Genomic DNA, 17064 nt, shown 5'->3' on the forward strand with positions numbered 1-17064 from the left:
TTGATGATGAAGAAGATTGGATTGTGTGAAATTCTAGAAAAGTACAAAGAAAATGCTTACAAAGTGGCATTGCCTCCAGATGTAGCTATTTCACCTATCTTTAATGTCTCATATCTCACATTGTATAAAGGGTCTAATGATGATATTAGTACCGCCGAACCCACACATGAATCAAATGATTGGATTCAAGAATTGCCTTCTAGAGAGAAGCTGCAGATGGAGTGCATCATCAACAGCAAAGAGGTCATGAGGACAAGACACAAAGTGCACATAAAGCACTTGGTCAAGTGGAAGGGCCTTCCAGATTTTGAAGCCACTTGGCTACCGGAAACGAAAATTCTGAGGCAAGGTGGGGATCTACAACAGTTGGTCTCCAAGAGGACTTGAGACAAAATTTACCCTCGGGAGTATGCTGTAAGAGCAGCTACAGGTGTTGGCCACAGGAATAATGTTTATGTATTGTTTTTGGGGGGTGTTTTAATGTTTTGTTATTATTAAATTTTAGGGCATATTATAATGTTTTGTTATCACTTTAGTAAAGGATTAAATAAAACCTTTATAGGTTTGGTGGTTGCCAAAAATAATTTTTAACTGTTTACTTTTGTTTATATATTCTCTCCAAAACCTCTGGAAGAGTATGATTTTTTTTCTTTTTTGGTGGGAAGAAGACTGAGAAAGAAGTTGAATGATATTGTTCATGTTTTGTGGAATGAAATAAGAGATAAAAAGACACTGGTTTTCCTACAATTGTTATTATTATTTTTTGTTTAATCTCTGTCCATGGAGTCCTAATGTTTTAAATTTTATATTTCCATTCTGTGGATTATATTGATTTATCTATTGGTTGAATGAAATAAAACTTTGAGCACTTCTTTGTGTGTAACGAGATCTTTGCAGCCAGGGCACAGGTTGTTGAACTGCTGCTTGGAAAATATTTTGAGACATCATGTCTCCTACTTGTGTAATCTTCATGTGAACAGACCAGCACATGTTGAAGAATGGGTAGGAAGAATGTAGCATACTTTGCTTCTGGTCAAGTGCAGGAATTGGTCACAAATACGAGGTGGCACGTGTGTGGTGAAAGGGCAGCATCTCTATATGCTTGCCATAAATGAATGGATGCAAACTGTAAGGTGTTGTTCGTGCTTGAAGTTTTTTGTCATTCATCTCATGACATTGCTGTAGTTTTCTCTAGTTTCTTCTTTCCATCTCATAGTGAAGCTATTACAGACTTTATTCTTGTTTTCTCCTCATCAACACGTTTCTGTTGAAGATCTTGTTTCAGCCCATCTGGATTGCATAGCTCAAAACAATATCTCAAATCTGTCAATAATATTTGCTAGGGCACCATGAATTTATAAGTACACATTTTACAAAAGATTTCCGTAAGGCGGAGAAAGAACTAGGTGGAATAAAGGCTATTCTTTTGTATTATCCTTATCCCAGCAAGGATGGAATAAGGGGCTTGCAGAAAACAAAAATATATTGGTAATAGTGTGGACAATGCTCAAGACCATGCATGCAATTTATGTTCCAAAAGGATGGTATCTCTGTCCCCTGTTGCATTTCCAAGATAGCAGGATGGCATGGAAATCCCTAGTGTTCCCAGTGTTTCTCAAAACTTTGAAACATCCCCAAAATGGCAGAGAAAATTAAGAAGTGACAGTGGGACATTTGGCCATCCCAGGGAAGGCCAGGGACATCTAATGTGCTCCTCAACTGTCCAGGAGGTATCAAGGTGCCCTGTACTGAAAAGGGAAACTTTTGCCTGTTTTTTAGAGGATAAAAAACTTAAATTAATGAAAAGCAAAAATTAAAAGGCATCCCAGACATCAGGTATACAGAAAGGATAATTTATGGCAACATTCATTTTTACAAGTGGGAATGAAGTCCACAAATGTTACAGACTTTCTGTTGAGGGAGTAAACCACATCCAAAAAGGATTTCCATGAAGTCTGGAGAAATTATGTTGAAGCAAATAATCCAGACACAGAGAAATGAACTACAATTAATAGTGCACTTTCAGTTGAGGAGGTAGTTTGTGCAGAAATATGGGACTAAAAGATACATACTGCTGTCACAGTCTTAATGAGAAATAGTGTTGTCACTGCTATCACTGTCTTAATTTTGATATTATGTATAGTTAAAAGTGTACAAATTTGAATATCCCTCTATAAAAATAGCTTCAGACTGCCATCTCCATAATGAGCCCCGTGTAATCCTTGTCCCCATCACCAAAACAGCATAGAACGTACATGTGGACAAATGATATACAGTGACTTAGTCTGTACTCTGCTTTGAGTGTGCTTGCCGCTATCAAACATTGAGATTAAATTGGATGCTACCCATAAAGGTGTTGAAAGTTAACGAGGAGCCAATTCCCTCACCATCCAAGTCAAAATATAAGAATATAGACATGGCATCTTCAATATTTTGCTTGCTATATATATGCACACATCAAAACAAAAATTCAGAAGAACTAAACTAACATTGGATAAATTTATAGTTCTTACAGATACATCATCAATGCATGCATTATTTTATAATCAACCAAACAATTTTTTCAGAGTACTTGAAAGACTTTTCTGCTTCTTTCAAGCAACGGTTTTTCTCTTGACGAGACCAGCCCTGGCAAGACAAATTTTGTTTTGTAAGAAATATTGATAGAAAAGTTTCAATATAAAGTTCTAAAGCAGCCATTCTCACCTCAGCAACTTTGTTCAATTTCTCCTTCACATTCTTTAGCATTTTAGGAAGATCTCCATCCCACTTATAAAATTCCAGCTCCCTTCCATCTAATATTTTCTTTGCAACCTATATGGCAATTTAAAATGTATATACAATATATATTATAAAATGCATAAATCAAAAGCTGGACGAAAATCAAAGAGATGGATTATTGTTATTTTCAAAAGGAAGTATTCAGTTGATTACTTAGTCACCAAAGCTTTGTGATTAAAATAAGAATGAAGATTACAGAGATCACAGATGCTTCTTGTATTGGATGCCGGCAAACAGGCTTACATACGTGATGACAGTAAAAAACAGATAGAACATATTTTTAGCAGATCTCAGCAGAATATGGCAACATTTGTTGCCCTCTGCATTGACAAGGTACCCTAGTTCAAGATATCTAGATGCTCCATAATCATAGTTACAAAAATAAGAGAAACTGTGACTCATTAGAATTCCGTTTCCTTCTAAAGAGACTCAAATTACCTTTTAATAGATATCGTTCTCAGAGAGCAAATTTCCACAATCCATGAGAATGCCAAAATGTTTCTGGGAATGATTTTGTGTCAAATTTTTAATCATCAACGTTTTGGATCATACTCCATGATCCATCATCCCAAAATATTTCTGGGAATGATTGTGTGTCAAATTTTTAACCATCAATGTTTTGGATCATACTCCATGATCCATCATTAGGATGATGACCATCAACGTTTTGGATCATACTCCATGATCCATAGATGGTTAAAAATTTGACACAATCATTCCCAGAAATATTTTGGCAGAGATCATTCTCTTTTGTGACTATTGGTGCTTGAATATTTTATGAGTAACAAAGCTGACTATACATATTTCCTGTAAAATTTCAGAATAATTGAAGAACAGTGACTATTTTCAAAATGGTGCAAACGCAGAGATGCTGGCCATGTTTGCCTTTAAGTGAGAGTACCTCTTGAGTATGAGCTCTCAAACAACTGGTCTATTTGATCTGAGTTAATGTATGGTGCGGGCTTTAGAAAATAAAATCTTAGATACATTAAGCCTGTTGAGACATTTGGTCAGATTACTTTTAATTTGAAAAAAAAAAAGCCATCTAAGACTATAAGGTACTTCCACATTGTCTTGGGAATGTTGCTTTTTCTGTCTCAAGCCATCTAATAATCAACACAAGGATGCAAATCGTGTACCAAACATGCAAAAGGACCCAAGAAGCTAGGAAATAAATCCTTATTTTACCGTAATAATTCAGTTCATATACAAGCATACTTGAGGATTGTAAGGAGTATCTATCTTGCAAATATAAGTTATTATTGAAATGTAGTACCAGCTATCAAAAGAGATAAAGATTATAAGCATGAAAGCTGCTACTGACTCTTTCCTCCTTGTGTCCCCATATAACCTTACATTGCCATCACATCTCTTTATCATTTATGTTCATCCACAGAGCCATATCCACTTCAGTTTGTCACAAGAGAATCTTGCGATCAACAAAGCCTATTAATATGAATTAGCATTTAAAGAAAACTTGAACGCCAGTCTCTCCAGTTGTGCAGATTCAGCTTTGAAGTTGTAATGTTATATCATTTGTCAACAGTTATTGTACGTCTTGTACTGCAATTTCTTGGGACTTCCCTTCCTTATTCTTTTGAAATGTCCCAAGCAATGATAACAGAGAATTGACAAAAATGCTGAGCCACGAATCAGAGATCAATTGATTGTAAGAAAGCAATTACAATCAAAAAATGCTTGGCCGCTTGGCAAATTGGCTTGCAAGTGTATCTGGACTGGCAGTCATGGATACTGATCGAAATGCAATTTCAGTAAGTAAAAACTGTACGATGATTAAATCCGTCAGAACAGAGATCTGAAAGTTGCAGATATTATAGTGCACTCAGTATCCAATTGTTGATGATGAATGTTGATCTGGGATGAATCTGCAAGCACAGTAGAAAGGTCTGATCCGTATGTAATATGCAGAGTATGCTATGGTGTAAATAGTGATCTGTTCAAGGAGATTGATGCTTACAGTGATGAATTCAACCAACTCCAAGATGAGTATGTCAAGCCTCTATGATTTTCAAATGCTGAACTGATGCCCCTTCTGATTATGTCGACAAACTGCACTAAAAACATGGTAAAAATTGATGTTGCTCCACTCTCAGATCATTGAATGATGACAATCTGTGATCACAGTTCATGTCACTGATGTCTGATATTGAATGCTCATATCAGTTAATGATATTGATAATCGGTAATAATGTTCCAGGGTGCTGATACTTTAAATATAGTTGTTCTGTATGCTTCACACAGGTGCTGATACTTGAATGTAGATGTTCAGCATGCTTCGCAAGTAATTGCACAAATCCCTGAGTTTGCTGTGTAGGAACAAGCCCACAATGTCAGTGATTGTCTCCTCAAAGCAATTGCTATGATAAACTTCAGACCAGGTTGTTAGAAAGGATGTTGTTGTCATTCAAGTGTTCAACCTCAGATCTGCGAAGGGAAGGTATTGCTGCAATTAGTCCAATCAGGTCACAAAGTGACTCCGCCTCATTGGAGAAACCTACAGACTAGGGAGGAACTCTCACCTCAGAAATTGGTCTCCAATTCAAATTCTCAAATAGGGATTGTAATCACAAAGAGATGAAATGCTAAATTGATAATAATGGTCTTCCACAAAGCTTGATTAAATATAAAATTCTAAGTTGTCAAAAGAAAGAAGTTGGCTAACCCAAATAGGCACCAAAAATTCAAATTGAAACTTAGGCCTACTTAAGTCAAGGTGTCACACAAGTGCATTCCCTTGAATGGCCAACTAGGTCTTGGGGGACCAAAAGAGCTAATAGCAATTAAAACAAGTCTGGCTTAAAGTGGCTTAAAGAGGGCACATGACAGTTTCCCCATCATAGAATTACTTTCACTCAAAAAAATTCAAATTAGGATGTTGCAAAATCTGCTCACTCTCCCATCTGACATCCTCAACTAGCAAATCCTTCCACCTGGCAACATACTCCTTGATTGTATGTGTCATGAGCCTCCTCTCCTTGAAATCCATAACCTCATAAAGCTCCAATGCAAGTTTTCCATCGTCATCAAGTGGTGGAAGCACCTCAGAAACTGAAACATGCTGCCCAATCGCCTTCTAGAGGCAAGAGACATGACACTCATTGTGAATCCAGCTGCCCTCTTGTAATGTCCCTGTTTTTTGACCAATCCTTCTAGATCATCAAGACACTTTTGTGGACAAGGAGTGGCAGTCCTTGGACATTCATAGCATATAGAAGTTAGTAGATTTAGCTAGAAGTACATTACACTAGATCTAAGTTACCTGTTCAAATTCGGGTTCAAGTTCGGGTCGAAGAACTGGTTCACTGGTACAACGAAATCTTGAAATGGGGTGCGGGTTTGTTTGGGTTCGTTAGTACAAAAACAGGTAAAAACTATATATATAGACATGTACACGGCCTAGAAAAACAAATTAAGATTATAATGCTACATAGTATCATAAAAACAACAAAAACACTATAAACTTGTAATCTTAGCATCATATCTATTATCAACACCAAAATATTAAAATAATATCGACTTCAAGCATCGTTGTTTAGACTTTCAACAATTAGAACTTTTTGCTTAGTTTCAAACATCTAATGGGATTATCTAAATCTTCATCTTCTTCTTCTTCATCAAAGCCACTAGTTGGTTCACAAACATTGTCGATGTTATTGGGATTAGTTGGACTAATAACATTCCTGTTTTTCAAGTTATCCAACACTTACTTATTTTTCATCATACAAAGAGCATGTTTGTTTGCAATTAACATCCTACTTGAAAAATGTTATATGAGTATCTTACAAATCCCTTCACCTTGGTGGAGCCCTATTTTTTGGCAAAAAAATAGGGCCTCCGTTTATGATATTGGAGATTTGATGAAGTCATCATTGATATCATAGAATTCGAATATTGTTAAAACATAATAATGGTCATTCAAGGAACAAAGAAAAGTTCCTAAAATAAGTGATAATAGAAAGATATCAAAGAAGTAGCAATGAAGACAATATTTATATAGCAACGGCATGCAGTTAGAGTGATACTAAGAAAGGTGTGAAAATAAAGAGCAAGGATGAAGTTCACAAGCTTATTTGTAGCCATTACTCAGCACAAAATCAAATATTCAAAGCCCAATATTGCCGATTGTACAGAGGCAATACCTAGCACTGGTGTCAGGAAGAGTATTGCAAGTGAACCTATAGCCGCACTATGGCATTGTCCTTACTAGATTAATATAGCATCAATGATATAAAACTCTAGTCAATGAGTGAGCCATTGAATCTCAGATATGTGCCTAGCCTCAAAATGAACCAGCAGAAGAGATTGTAATGGATATATATATATATCGATCATGATAGAAAAATACAACTGCAATCACATGGGACCCTAGTGCCTTTGTTTTTTGGTATTGTATGAATCTATATGTCCAAATCGAAAAAACAAGTGTAATATCATAGTCAAGGAAAAAACGATAAACACTCAAAATTGGAGCTATTAATGTTGTGGGTTTGGAACACTGAGAAGTAATTGCATAAAACATGATGGATCTCGATGAAAGGCACAAGCAGAAGTATAACATGAAGGTTCAAGTTGATATACAACATATATCACAATTCAAGCACCAGAAGATGCCGTCAATTCTACAGTAATTTCGAACACAATGATCTCAAAGGTTTGATTACATTAGAAGTTCAGTTGATACCAAAGATGTCACCGATTGGAATATCATGACCCTGTGACAAGAGACAAGATGCCAAATCATTGTCATTTCCCAGTTGGTGGGACTAAAAATTGCAAGTGAATTTTGAGTACCATATTGAGAAACTTTGTTGAATGAACCACTATAAGAGCTTTTCATGCATATGTACCTGGCTATCATTTTGAGGCCTATAATATGTATCAATTGTTCCACACCTTACATTTACATGCATGTGTTTCATGATGATAAATTGTCATTACAAGTCATTTTGTGAAGTGTCATTTTGAGCATTTGTCAAATCTACATTTTGCCCCAAGTGTCAGACAGCAACAGGAAGCCTAGTTTGCATTTGAATATCTTGGACCCGGTAAGGTTTCATGACTCGCCACTTTGGAAATATTTAATATACGTATAAGAGAACCTATATTTCAGATTCTAATTTATTTTGATATGTTTTAACATAGTTTTGAATCCCTCAAAGTTGGTTGTCCTTTGTTGTCATGCTGATGTGTAATGTTCAGAATTCTGGGAAGCCTTGTTTGACCAGATATAACTTTGATCTAGTTGATACTATTGAGAAAATTCTTTTGCATTACATTCTAGGGGTCAAAGACTTGCTATGTTCAAATTTTGAGCTTATGACAAATCGGTTTGACTAGTTCTCAAACTCAATTCCATTTGCAATTTTCAAAGTTTTACTAGTAACTGAATATGCAGATTGATCGGTAGCCCTATTCGGGATGTTATAACTTTGAAACTGTGATAGATGAAGACAAAGAAATTTTACCACCATGTTCTACACTGAAAATACTTCAAGTGTGCCAATTTGCAAATCTTGACAAATCCATTTGCATTTTTTTCCAAGTCCAATTTGTTTGCAAAAATCACAATTTGTCTAGTTTTACAATTCTAAGAGGCCAACTTTGCATGCTTGCCAAATTTGTCTAGATATTCGTCATGAGCCCAAAATGCATATTCATAATCTCCATGCGACAATAAACAAATGCCCTAAATTTCAGGCCCCCAAGTGATCATATGACCTATTTTCAAAGCCAAAACCGACTATACTTCTATGTTTCTAACATGGTTGTTTGTAGGACAGTTTCTAGTGAGCAACTTTGACAATCAATATCTTTCGACCTAGATGTCGTCATTAGATGAAACATGATAGGGTGAGAATATGTGGAACGAAGAATAAATCTGCCAAGTGTTAGACTCCGGTTGTTTGATTTTGTCATTTTTTAAGGCCAGCTCAAAGGCCTCCTAACATAAAATTGACAAGTTATAGAAGAGGTAAAAAATGACTTTAAAATGGTAAATCAGTGATAATATACGAATCAAAATCAATGCAATGAAGTTAGGTGGATCAGTCTAGAGTGTCAGTTGTTTGAAAATGAATTTATTTTTAGCCGTACCAACCTAGGGGCCCGACTGATTTCATTGAGATATTGAGAAGATGTTTGGGAAATGAAAGATGCCTTCAGAAGTTAAAATGATTGTGATGGTTAAAATTATGCAGTAGTCACATACCCTCATTTGAGATCAAAAGGACATGTGGATTCTATATGCAATGAAAATGAGGAGGGAATTGAATATACCAGAAGAGGTTCTATAGTTCATTGTTGATGGAGTCAATTTCAGTAGTGGTATTCTTGTGGAAACACTCTTTAATGTTTTTATCTCGAGATGAGGTATTATGTTCTCTTCAAAATTGGTGGACTAAACTAAGCTAGGTGTGCAGCTGTTTATCATGCAAAATAAGAGTGATTTCTATCTCGATCAAGGACGAATACAAGTCAATAGAACGACTGTAGAAAGTATACATAATTTGTTTCAGTTGTTTGATGTATCACCAAGGAAAATGGACACAAGGCATTTACAATTTCCAACCAGTGTTGAATGTCATTGACACATAGATGTGGAGGCACCAATCATAGATGAGTTCATATCTTTGTCCGCTTGCATCGATGTCACTGAATGCCCCAATTGGTAGTCATTGTGGTTAAACTTGTTGACTTGGCACAATGAAAGTGTGGAGGGGACTAATCTGATTTGAGGCAGCACTAAATATAGACCATGAGTATTCATCAATCAAAGCTTGCATTGCATCTTACCAAATAGCAGTATTTGGGATAGAAATGGTCATCTTATTGGTTTAGATTTTCAACGCTACGATAGAGCCAAACCACAAGTCTATCATGTGGATGATAGTAAGAAGAGGATGGTCACTGATCAAGAAAAGGGGTTTTCAGTGAAAAGTTTTATATTGTGCTGTGTATTTTATTGGTGTAAATCTCAATTTTAATAATCTTGAAATTAAAGATGATACTGATATTAAAATTCTGAGTCTAATTGATGATAATTTATTGAACAAATTTATATCCTGATTATGTATTATGATCTGCAGGTGTGAAAGTATGATTGCCACTGTTATTGATCAACTTCACCCTGCAGATCATAATATATATATATACACAGCGATAAGATGAGAAGACGTGATGAAAGATCATGTACTAACATCACGTCTGTTATAACTTGTAAGACGGGTCACAACGTTAACAAACGAAAGCAGCATTAGTTAAAGCTTCCGCTCACACTGACCACGTAATATAATCTGCCTTATAATACGTGAGTGTAATATATATTTCTGTTGGTATTATAAGGTATGCATATGAATTTAGTTTATCGGTAGATTATAATAATATGTGCCGCCGGTAGTATAAAAATAAGTGTGCTATCGGCATTATATATAATTCTGAATTGATTACGTTATATACACTAATCACAACTATATATATATATATATATATATATATATATATATATATATATATATATATATATATATATATATATATATAATATTATATATATATATATATATATAATTTCGTAATCAGTTACAATTTATTATAGAATAATCATAATAAGTTATAAATTCAATTTCACATAGGCTAACATTCTTAACACTCCCTCTTTAGCAAGGGAAATTGAATTACACAATAACACATGATAAACATTATGTTTTAGACTAAGGGAGAGAAAGGAAAAAAAAAAAAAACATAATGGATTTTCATGGTGTCCGGCTATCGCCCCAAAAGACCCATGAAGGTTATCATTGTGTCCGGCAGAATCCGGCCCAAAGAACAAGGATAACCCAAACTTTCAAAACAATGGGTTTTCATGGTATCCGGCTATCGCCCAAAAGATCCATGAAGGTTATCATTGTGTCCGGCAGAATCCGACCCAAAAAAAAAGGATAACAACAAATTTAACCATTGCTTGAAAATAGATCAACTAAAATAAAGTCGTCACTTTATCATAGGATCATAACACATGAAAGGTCGTCACCTTTCTCAAAAAAAGTCGTCACTTTTCACAATATAAGCTTGCAAGCAAAAAATAAGAGAATAATTTGTATTCATGAATAATAGATGCATTTACAATAATATCATACCAAGTTTTTCTCGGAAGTACACAATTTTCAACTTCGCAAGAGGTTTGGTGAAAATATCAACAGTCTATTCACTTGTATTGATATAACTCAATTTAATGATATCTCTGCTGACCATGTTTCTTATGTAGCGATAGGGAGTCTCGATATGCTTAGATCAATTGTGGAAAACTAGATTTTCTGATAGCTTGATACAACTTTGATTATCACAATGGATCACAGTTGGTTTTAGAGGTTTTCCAAATAACCCAAATAGAAATTTTCTTAACCAAACTGCTTCACGTGCTCCCATGGAAGCGGCTACATACTCAGCTTCGATAGAGCTTAAGGCAACAACTGGTTGTTTTCTACTGAACCAAGATATCATAGCTGACCAAAGACTGAAGCAACAACCTGTAGTGCTCTTGCGGTTAGAGGAACATCCTGCCCAATCTGAATCAGTATATCCTTCCAAATTTATCTCAACTTTTTCATATTTTAAACCAAAACCAATGGATCCTCGTAAATATCTTAAAATATGTTTTGCAGCCATAAGATGGATCTTCTTAGGTTTACACATGAAATGACTAAGAACATTTGTAGCATAGCATATGTCAGGTCTAGAATTTACAAGGTACATAAGAGATCCAATTATTTGTCTGAAGAGAGTAGGATCAATGTCCTTAGATTTTGATGCTTCTTCTTTTAGCTTGTGTAAGTTTGTCTCCATAGGAGTAGATAAGGGCTTACTATCCATCATTTCAAATCTATTCAGAATATCTTGAGTGTACTTTCCTTGATGTAAGAAAATGTAGTCTTCTTTATGATTAACTTCTAATCCCAAGAAGTAGTGTAGTCACCCTAGATCTTTCATTTCAAATTCAGCTATCAGATCTTGCTTACATTTTTCAATTAATTTATCATCACCTGTTATCAACAAGTCATCAACATAGAGAACAAGTATTACCATTCCATCACTTGTGGTTTTGAAGTATATGTTAGAATCAGCTTCATTTTTTGAGTATCCGAGTTTGGAAAGGTAGTTATCTATCCTTTCATACCAGGCTCGAGGCACCTGTTTGAGACCATACAGGGCTTTCTTGAGTTTACATACATATAAATTTTTTTCTTTTATGATCAATCCTTCAGGTTGTTCTATGTAGACTTCTTCATTAATCACCTCATTTAGGAAAGCAGTTTTAACATCCATTTGATGAATCTTCCATCCTTTTGATGCGGCAATTGCAATAATTGTTCTTACAAAAGTGTAACGAGCTACTGGTGCAAAGGTTTCTTCATAGTCAATTCCAGCTTTCTGGGAGAAACCTCGGGCAACAAATCTAGCTTTTTGTTTTTCAATACTTCCATCAGCAGCTTATTTGATTTTGTATAACCATTTTGAAGATACAACTGTTTTGTTTGTAGGCCTTGGTATAATATCCCAAACATCGTTCTGGATTATGGAATTGTATTCTTCTATCATGGCATCTTTCCACTCTTGTGACTTTTGGGCTTCTTCAGTTGTAGATGGCTTGATTTTGTTTATCTTAGTTATGAGAGCAGTATAACATGATTGATTTTGAGTTCTCTTGTTTTCTTTTGAGATCTCATCTGGTTCCACATTATTTTCTTCAAGCATCTTCCTTGCCCATAATGGTCTTTTCTTCCCATTTGGTATATCTAGTTCTCTCTCTTCAGGTGTGTGCTCCCTCTGATTTTCAGTTGGTCTAATTTCCTCATCATCTGAGATTGGTTCATCTTCTAAGCCAGTTGAAAGTTTTAAGGCAGAATCCTCTTCAAAAATTACATCTCTACTTATTTCAACTGATCTTTGTCGAGGAATGTAAATTCTATAACCCTTGGAATTTTCACAATATCCTACAAATATGCCTCTCTTCCCAGAAGACTCAAGTTTAGTCCTCTTTTCTTTGGGTACGTGAATGTATATTGGACATCCAAATATTCTAAGATGACTTAGGTCTGGTTTGATTCCTGAGAAGACTTCTTCAGGTGGGGTATTCTTTAGGAATGAATGTGGACATCTGTTTTGAATGTATACTGCAGTCTTAGATGCTTCTGCCCAAAATGATGAATGCATATTCTGATCATGTAACATAGCTTTTGCAGCTTCAATGATGGTTCTATTTTTCCTTTCTACAACTCCATTTTGTTGAGGATTATAAGGTACTGTATACTCCCTCTTAATCCCAACAAAATTACAAAAACTTTTGAAGATGTCAGATGTATATTCTCCTCCATTGTCTGATCTTAATGTTTTAATCCTTTTACTTGTTTGGTTTTCTACTAATGCTCTGAAGGTTTTGAATTTTGATAAAACTTCATTTGATTCTTTGACTTTCAAGAAATAGATCCAAGTCTTCCTAGAAAAGTCATCAATGAAGGATATGTAATAAAGGAAACCTCCTAGGGAAGGCGTGGGCATGGGTCCACAAAGGTCTGAATGAACTAGTTCCAAAACTGATTTTGACTTATGTTCAGTAGAGGGAAAAGGTTTTTTTATGATTTTCCCTAGAGCACACCCTTTGCAAGTTCCTCTATGAGATGAGTCTAGTTTAGGAGTACCAAAAGTTATCTTATCTAAATTAGGAAGTGAACTAAACCCAATGTGCCCAAGTCGTCTATGCCATAATTCATTAACATTGGATGTTTCAAGACTAAGAGCTTGAGTTTGAATATTTCTTAATCTATATAATGTTCCAAATCTAGACCCTATGATAATAGCATTTTTCATATTTGAGTTATTATGCCAATATGGTACTTTGTCTTTGTTGAAGGTGACATGAAATCCATCATCTGTTAACTTAGAGATAGAAATAAGGTTCCTTTTTATGCCTGGTACAAATAAGACATCTTTAAGATTAAGTGTAGTTCCATCCTTTAATTTTATAGAACATGTCCCAATACTTTTTACAGGATATGTAGAGTTGTCTCCAATAGTAACTCCTTCAGTGATATGAGTTCCAAATATATCAAACATATCTCTGAATCTAGATATGTGACGGGATGCACCACTGTCTACAATCCAAGCTTCTTTATTTGAATTTACTTCACTTGAAAGTGCAAAATAGTATAGTTGATTTTCATCTTCCTTTGTTTCAGCAAGGGAGGCTAGAATCTTTTCTCTTTCTGGACAGTTTTTGAATGTGTGTCCTATTTTCTCACACTTAACATGTGAGTGATCTTTCTTAGATTTCTTTTTATTATTATTGTTGAATTTCTGTTTATTGAATTTCCTCTTCCTTTTGTTTGAGACATTGTGAAGAGCCTGATTTTCTCCCTCTTGATTAGAAGTGATCCCTCTGGAGATTAGCCTAGATTCTTCTGCTATGCATTCATTTTTCAATTGATCAAAAGTAGGAATAGTGGGTCTACTTACAAATTGTATGAAAGTGTCCCAAGACATTAAAAGCCCTCTTAGAGCTATTAATGAGAGTTCTTGATCTTCAATTTTGTTTCCAATGGAAGATAATTGTTTCTTTGTTTCAAAGATTTTCTCAAAGTAAGAGTGAATTGAATCTCCTTTTTCCATTTTTGTATTTAGTAATTGGATTTTTAAGGTGATTAGCCTGCTTGAGTTATTTATCTCAAATGTATGATTAGCCTGCTTGAGTTATTTATCTTAAATGTATTTTTTTTGGTTTTGAATACTCCATATGCACTTTTGATCTCTGATATGGAAGGAAGAATGTGATCTTTAACTGAATCAACAATGATTTTTCTTGCTTTGTTATTTCGTCTTTTCCAGGTGAGTTTTTCGGTTTTATCTTGAGGTATTGGGATATCTTTTTCAATGTATTCTTCAAGTTCCAATTCTTCCAGAATCGTGATGATACAGGTTTTCCAAGAGAAGAAATTTGATGCACTTTCAAGTCTGTCTTCTACCCGGACATTGTTTGCCATTATTTCTTCCTTTTAAAATTGAGATTTCTCTACCAAGTTGGCTCTGATACCATGAAAAGTTTTATATTGTGCTGTGTATTTTATTGGTGTAAATCTCAATTTTAATAATCTTGAAATTAAAGATGATACTGATATTAAAATTCTGAGTCTAATTGATGATAATTTATTGAACAAATTTATATCCTGATTATGTATTATGATCTGCAGGTGTGAAAGTATGATTGCCACTGTTATTGATCAACTTCACGCTGCAGATCATAATATATATATATACACAGCAATAAGATGAGAAGACGTGATGAAAGATCATGTACTAACATCACGTCTGTTATAACTTGTAAGATGGGTCACAACGTTAACAAACGAAAGCAGTATTAGTTAAAGCTTCCGCTCACGCTGACCACATAATATAATCTGCCTTATAATACGTGAGTGTAATATATATTTCTATTAGTATTATAAGGTATGCATATGAATTTAGTTTATCGGCAGATTATAATAATATGTGCCGCCGGTAGTATAAAAATAAGTGTGCTATCGGCATTATATATAATTCTGAACTGATTACATTATATACACTAATCACAACTATATATATATGAATGCATATAATATTATGTTTATATATATATATATATATAGTAATAATAATATATATATATAAATATATAATTTCGTAATCAGTTACAATTTATTATAGAATAATCATAATAAGTTATAAATTCAATTTCACATAGGCTAACATTCTTAACATTCAATGCATATATTATTGAACTCCCTCCTTGATCTGCTTGCCACATACATAGAACCAAATCGGTATTTGATATGGCGGTGGCTGTAGAGGTAGCAGTTGCAACTAGACGGATGAAATGTTGCAGAGAGATGGAGTGGTAACATTGAAAATCGAAGGAGCCACATCAGATTGTATCTTCTTGATCAACGCTTTGCAGGAATTGACAGTCATGATACGAGGAGAAATAAAACCATGGTGATGTTTGTTTTCACAATAATGCCTAGGTGAGAGAAAATGTTATGTTCCGGGTACTATCATAGTCATTTGCGATCTTCATATGCACATTATGGGCAGTTGAAGTGGACTAATAGAGGAGATAGGAGGCGTAACATTTTCAGTTTGAAATCACTCATTTTACCATGGATGGTGGATCAACAATTGGAGGTTTTATTTGTTGCATTTTGCGGGTGCCTGGCATCCAATTGGTCATATATTGGCTACACGAAATCAGGATACAATGTGTAGATAGTCAAATGGGGCTTTAAGAAGCAACCAAATCAAACATGGCGTAGGCGAGAATCTAACCAATGAATGATAAGGAAATGTGTATTGACTTCTAGAAGGGGCACTAGCAGAAGTTAGAATGAAGTGAAATGTAGTGTGGGGGCCGACTAAAACTTGGTTGTTATTTCTGTTTTTTGAGAAACTCTCTTGTTTAGTCCCACATTTAATGGATTGGGGAGCTTCTAGCTGTTTTTATATGATTACACTTCATATACAAGTGTCTCAAGAGACACGCTTATGGACGGTGGGGGCAAACTACACGCATGGGGCCTACAGCCAATTGGCGATGATTAGCAAAGTTTTGACCACCAGCACACATGGAGATGAGTTGGATTGACGACGTGGACGGATGAGATGGACCCATAACAGCCATTCAACAATTAACACATGGCACCAGTTGGACGAATGACCACATGACACGTGGCAAGGATTCCAAGGCATGCACAAGCGAAAAGTTGAGTGTAGGATCGGAGGAGTTAACTGCATAGTTAAGGAGGATGTCGCATAATTAATGGTGTGATTAGGCGTGAAGCTAGCAGTTAGTCGTAACTCTGCAACTATTAGGGGCTTAACTACAAGAAGACTCCCAGAATTACGCTCATGCGACATGTGGCAATGCGGGTCCTAGTCCAGGTGAGATGGCAAAAAGAAGAGCGAAGCAAGATGCACCACGTAGCGCCTAGATGGCAAGTGCCTAGTTGGAGTAGATGACGAGGACAAAGATAGGCCAATCAGGTAGTGACACATGGCAGGCCAGTCAAACCCAGGTTTGACCCGAATTCAAAAGAGGGGAAAATTTTCAGAATTCCAAAATAATAATTTTTATTATTTTCCTTCATTGACCATACAAACCTTTTTGAATAAAATTGGGTTTATATTATAAAGTTTAGACTTTATAACAAATTGAAATATTTTCAAATTTTAAGAGCCCTG

The 17064-nt window shown here is 35.2% G+C and overlaps 1 protein-coding gene across 2 annotated transcripts in view; it reads right to left on the reverse strand.

The window, feature by feature from the left end:
* Positions 1-1964: 1964 nt before the first annotated feature.
* Positions 1965-17064, reverse strand: part of LOC149530216 (heme oxygenase 1, chloroplastic-like) — a 114335-nt gene continuing 99235 nt past the window's right edge. For both annotated transcript variants that reach the window (XM_089808744.1, XM_089808745.1), the window contains 2 exons: positions 2707-2814; positions 1965-2628 (listed from right to left, as the gene is read on the reverse strand). In XM_089808744.1, coding sequence (XP_089664870.1) covers positions 2536-2628; positions 2707-2814 — 201 coding nt within the window. In that variant the 3' untranslated portion in view covers positions 1965-2535. The remainder of the gene's footprint in view (positions 2629-2706; positions 2815-17064) is intronic.

The sequence above is a fragment of the Cupressus sempervirens genome, chromosome 11, assembly GCF_028749045.1.
Source record: "Cupressus sempervirens isolate cs-2001-9-10 chromosome 11, ASM2874904v1, whole genome shotgun sequence".
Lineage (NCBI taxonomy): Eukaryota > Viridiplantae > Streptophyta > Pinopsida > Cupressales > Cupressaceae > Cupressus > Cupressus sempervirens.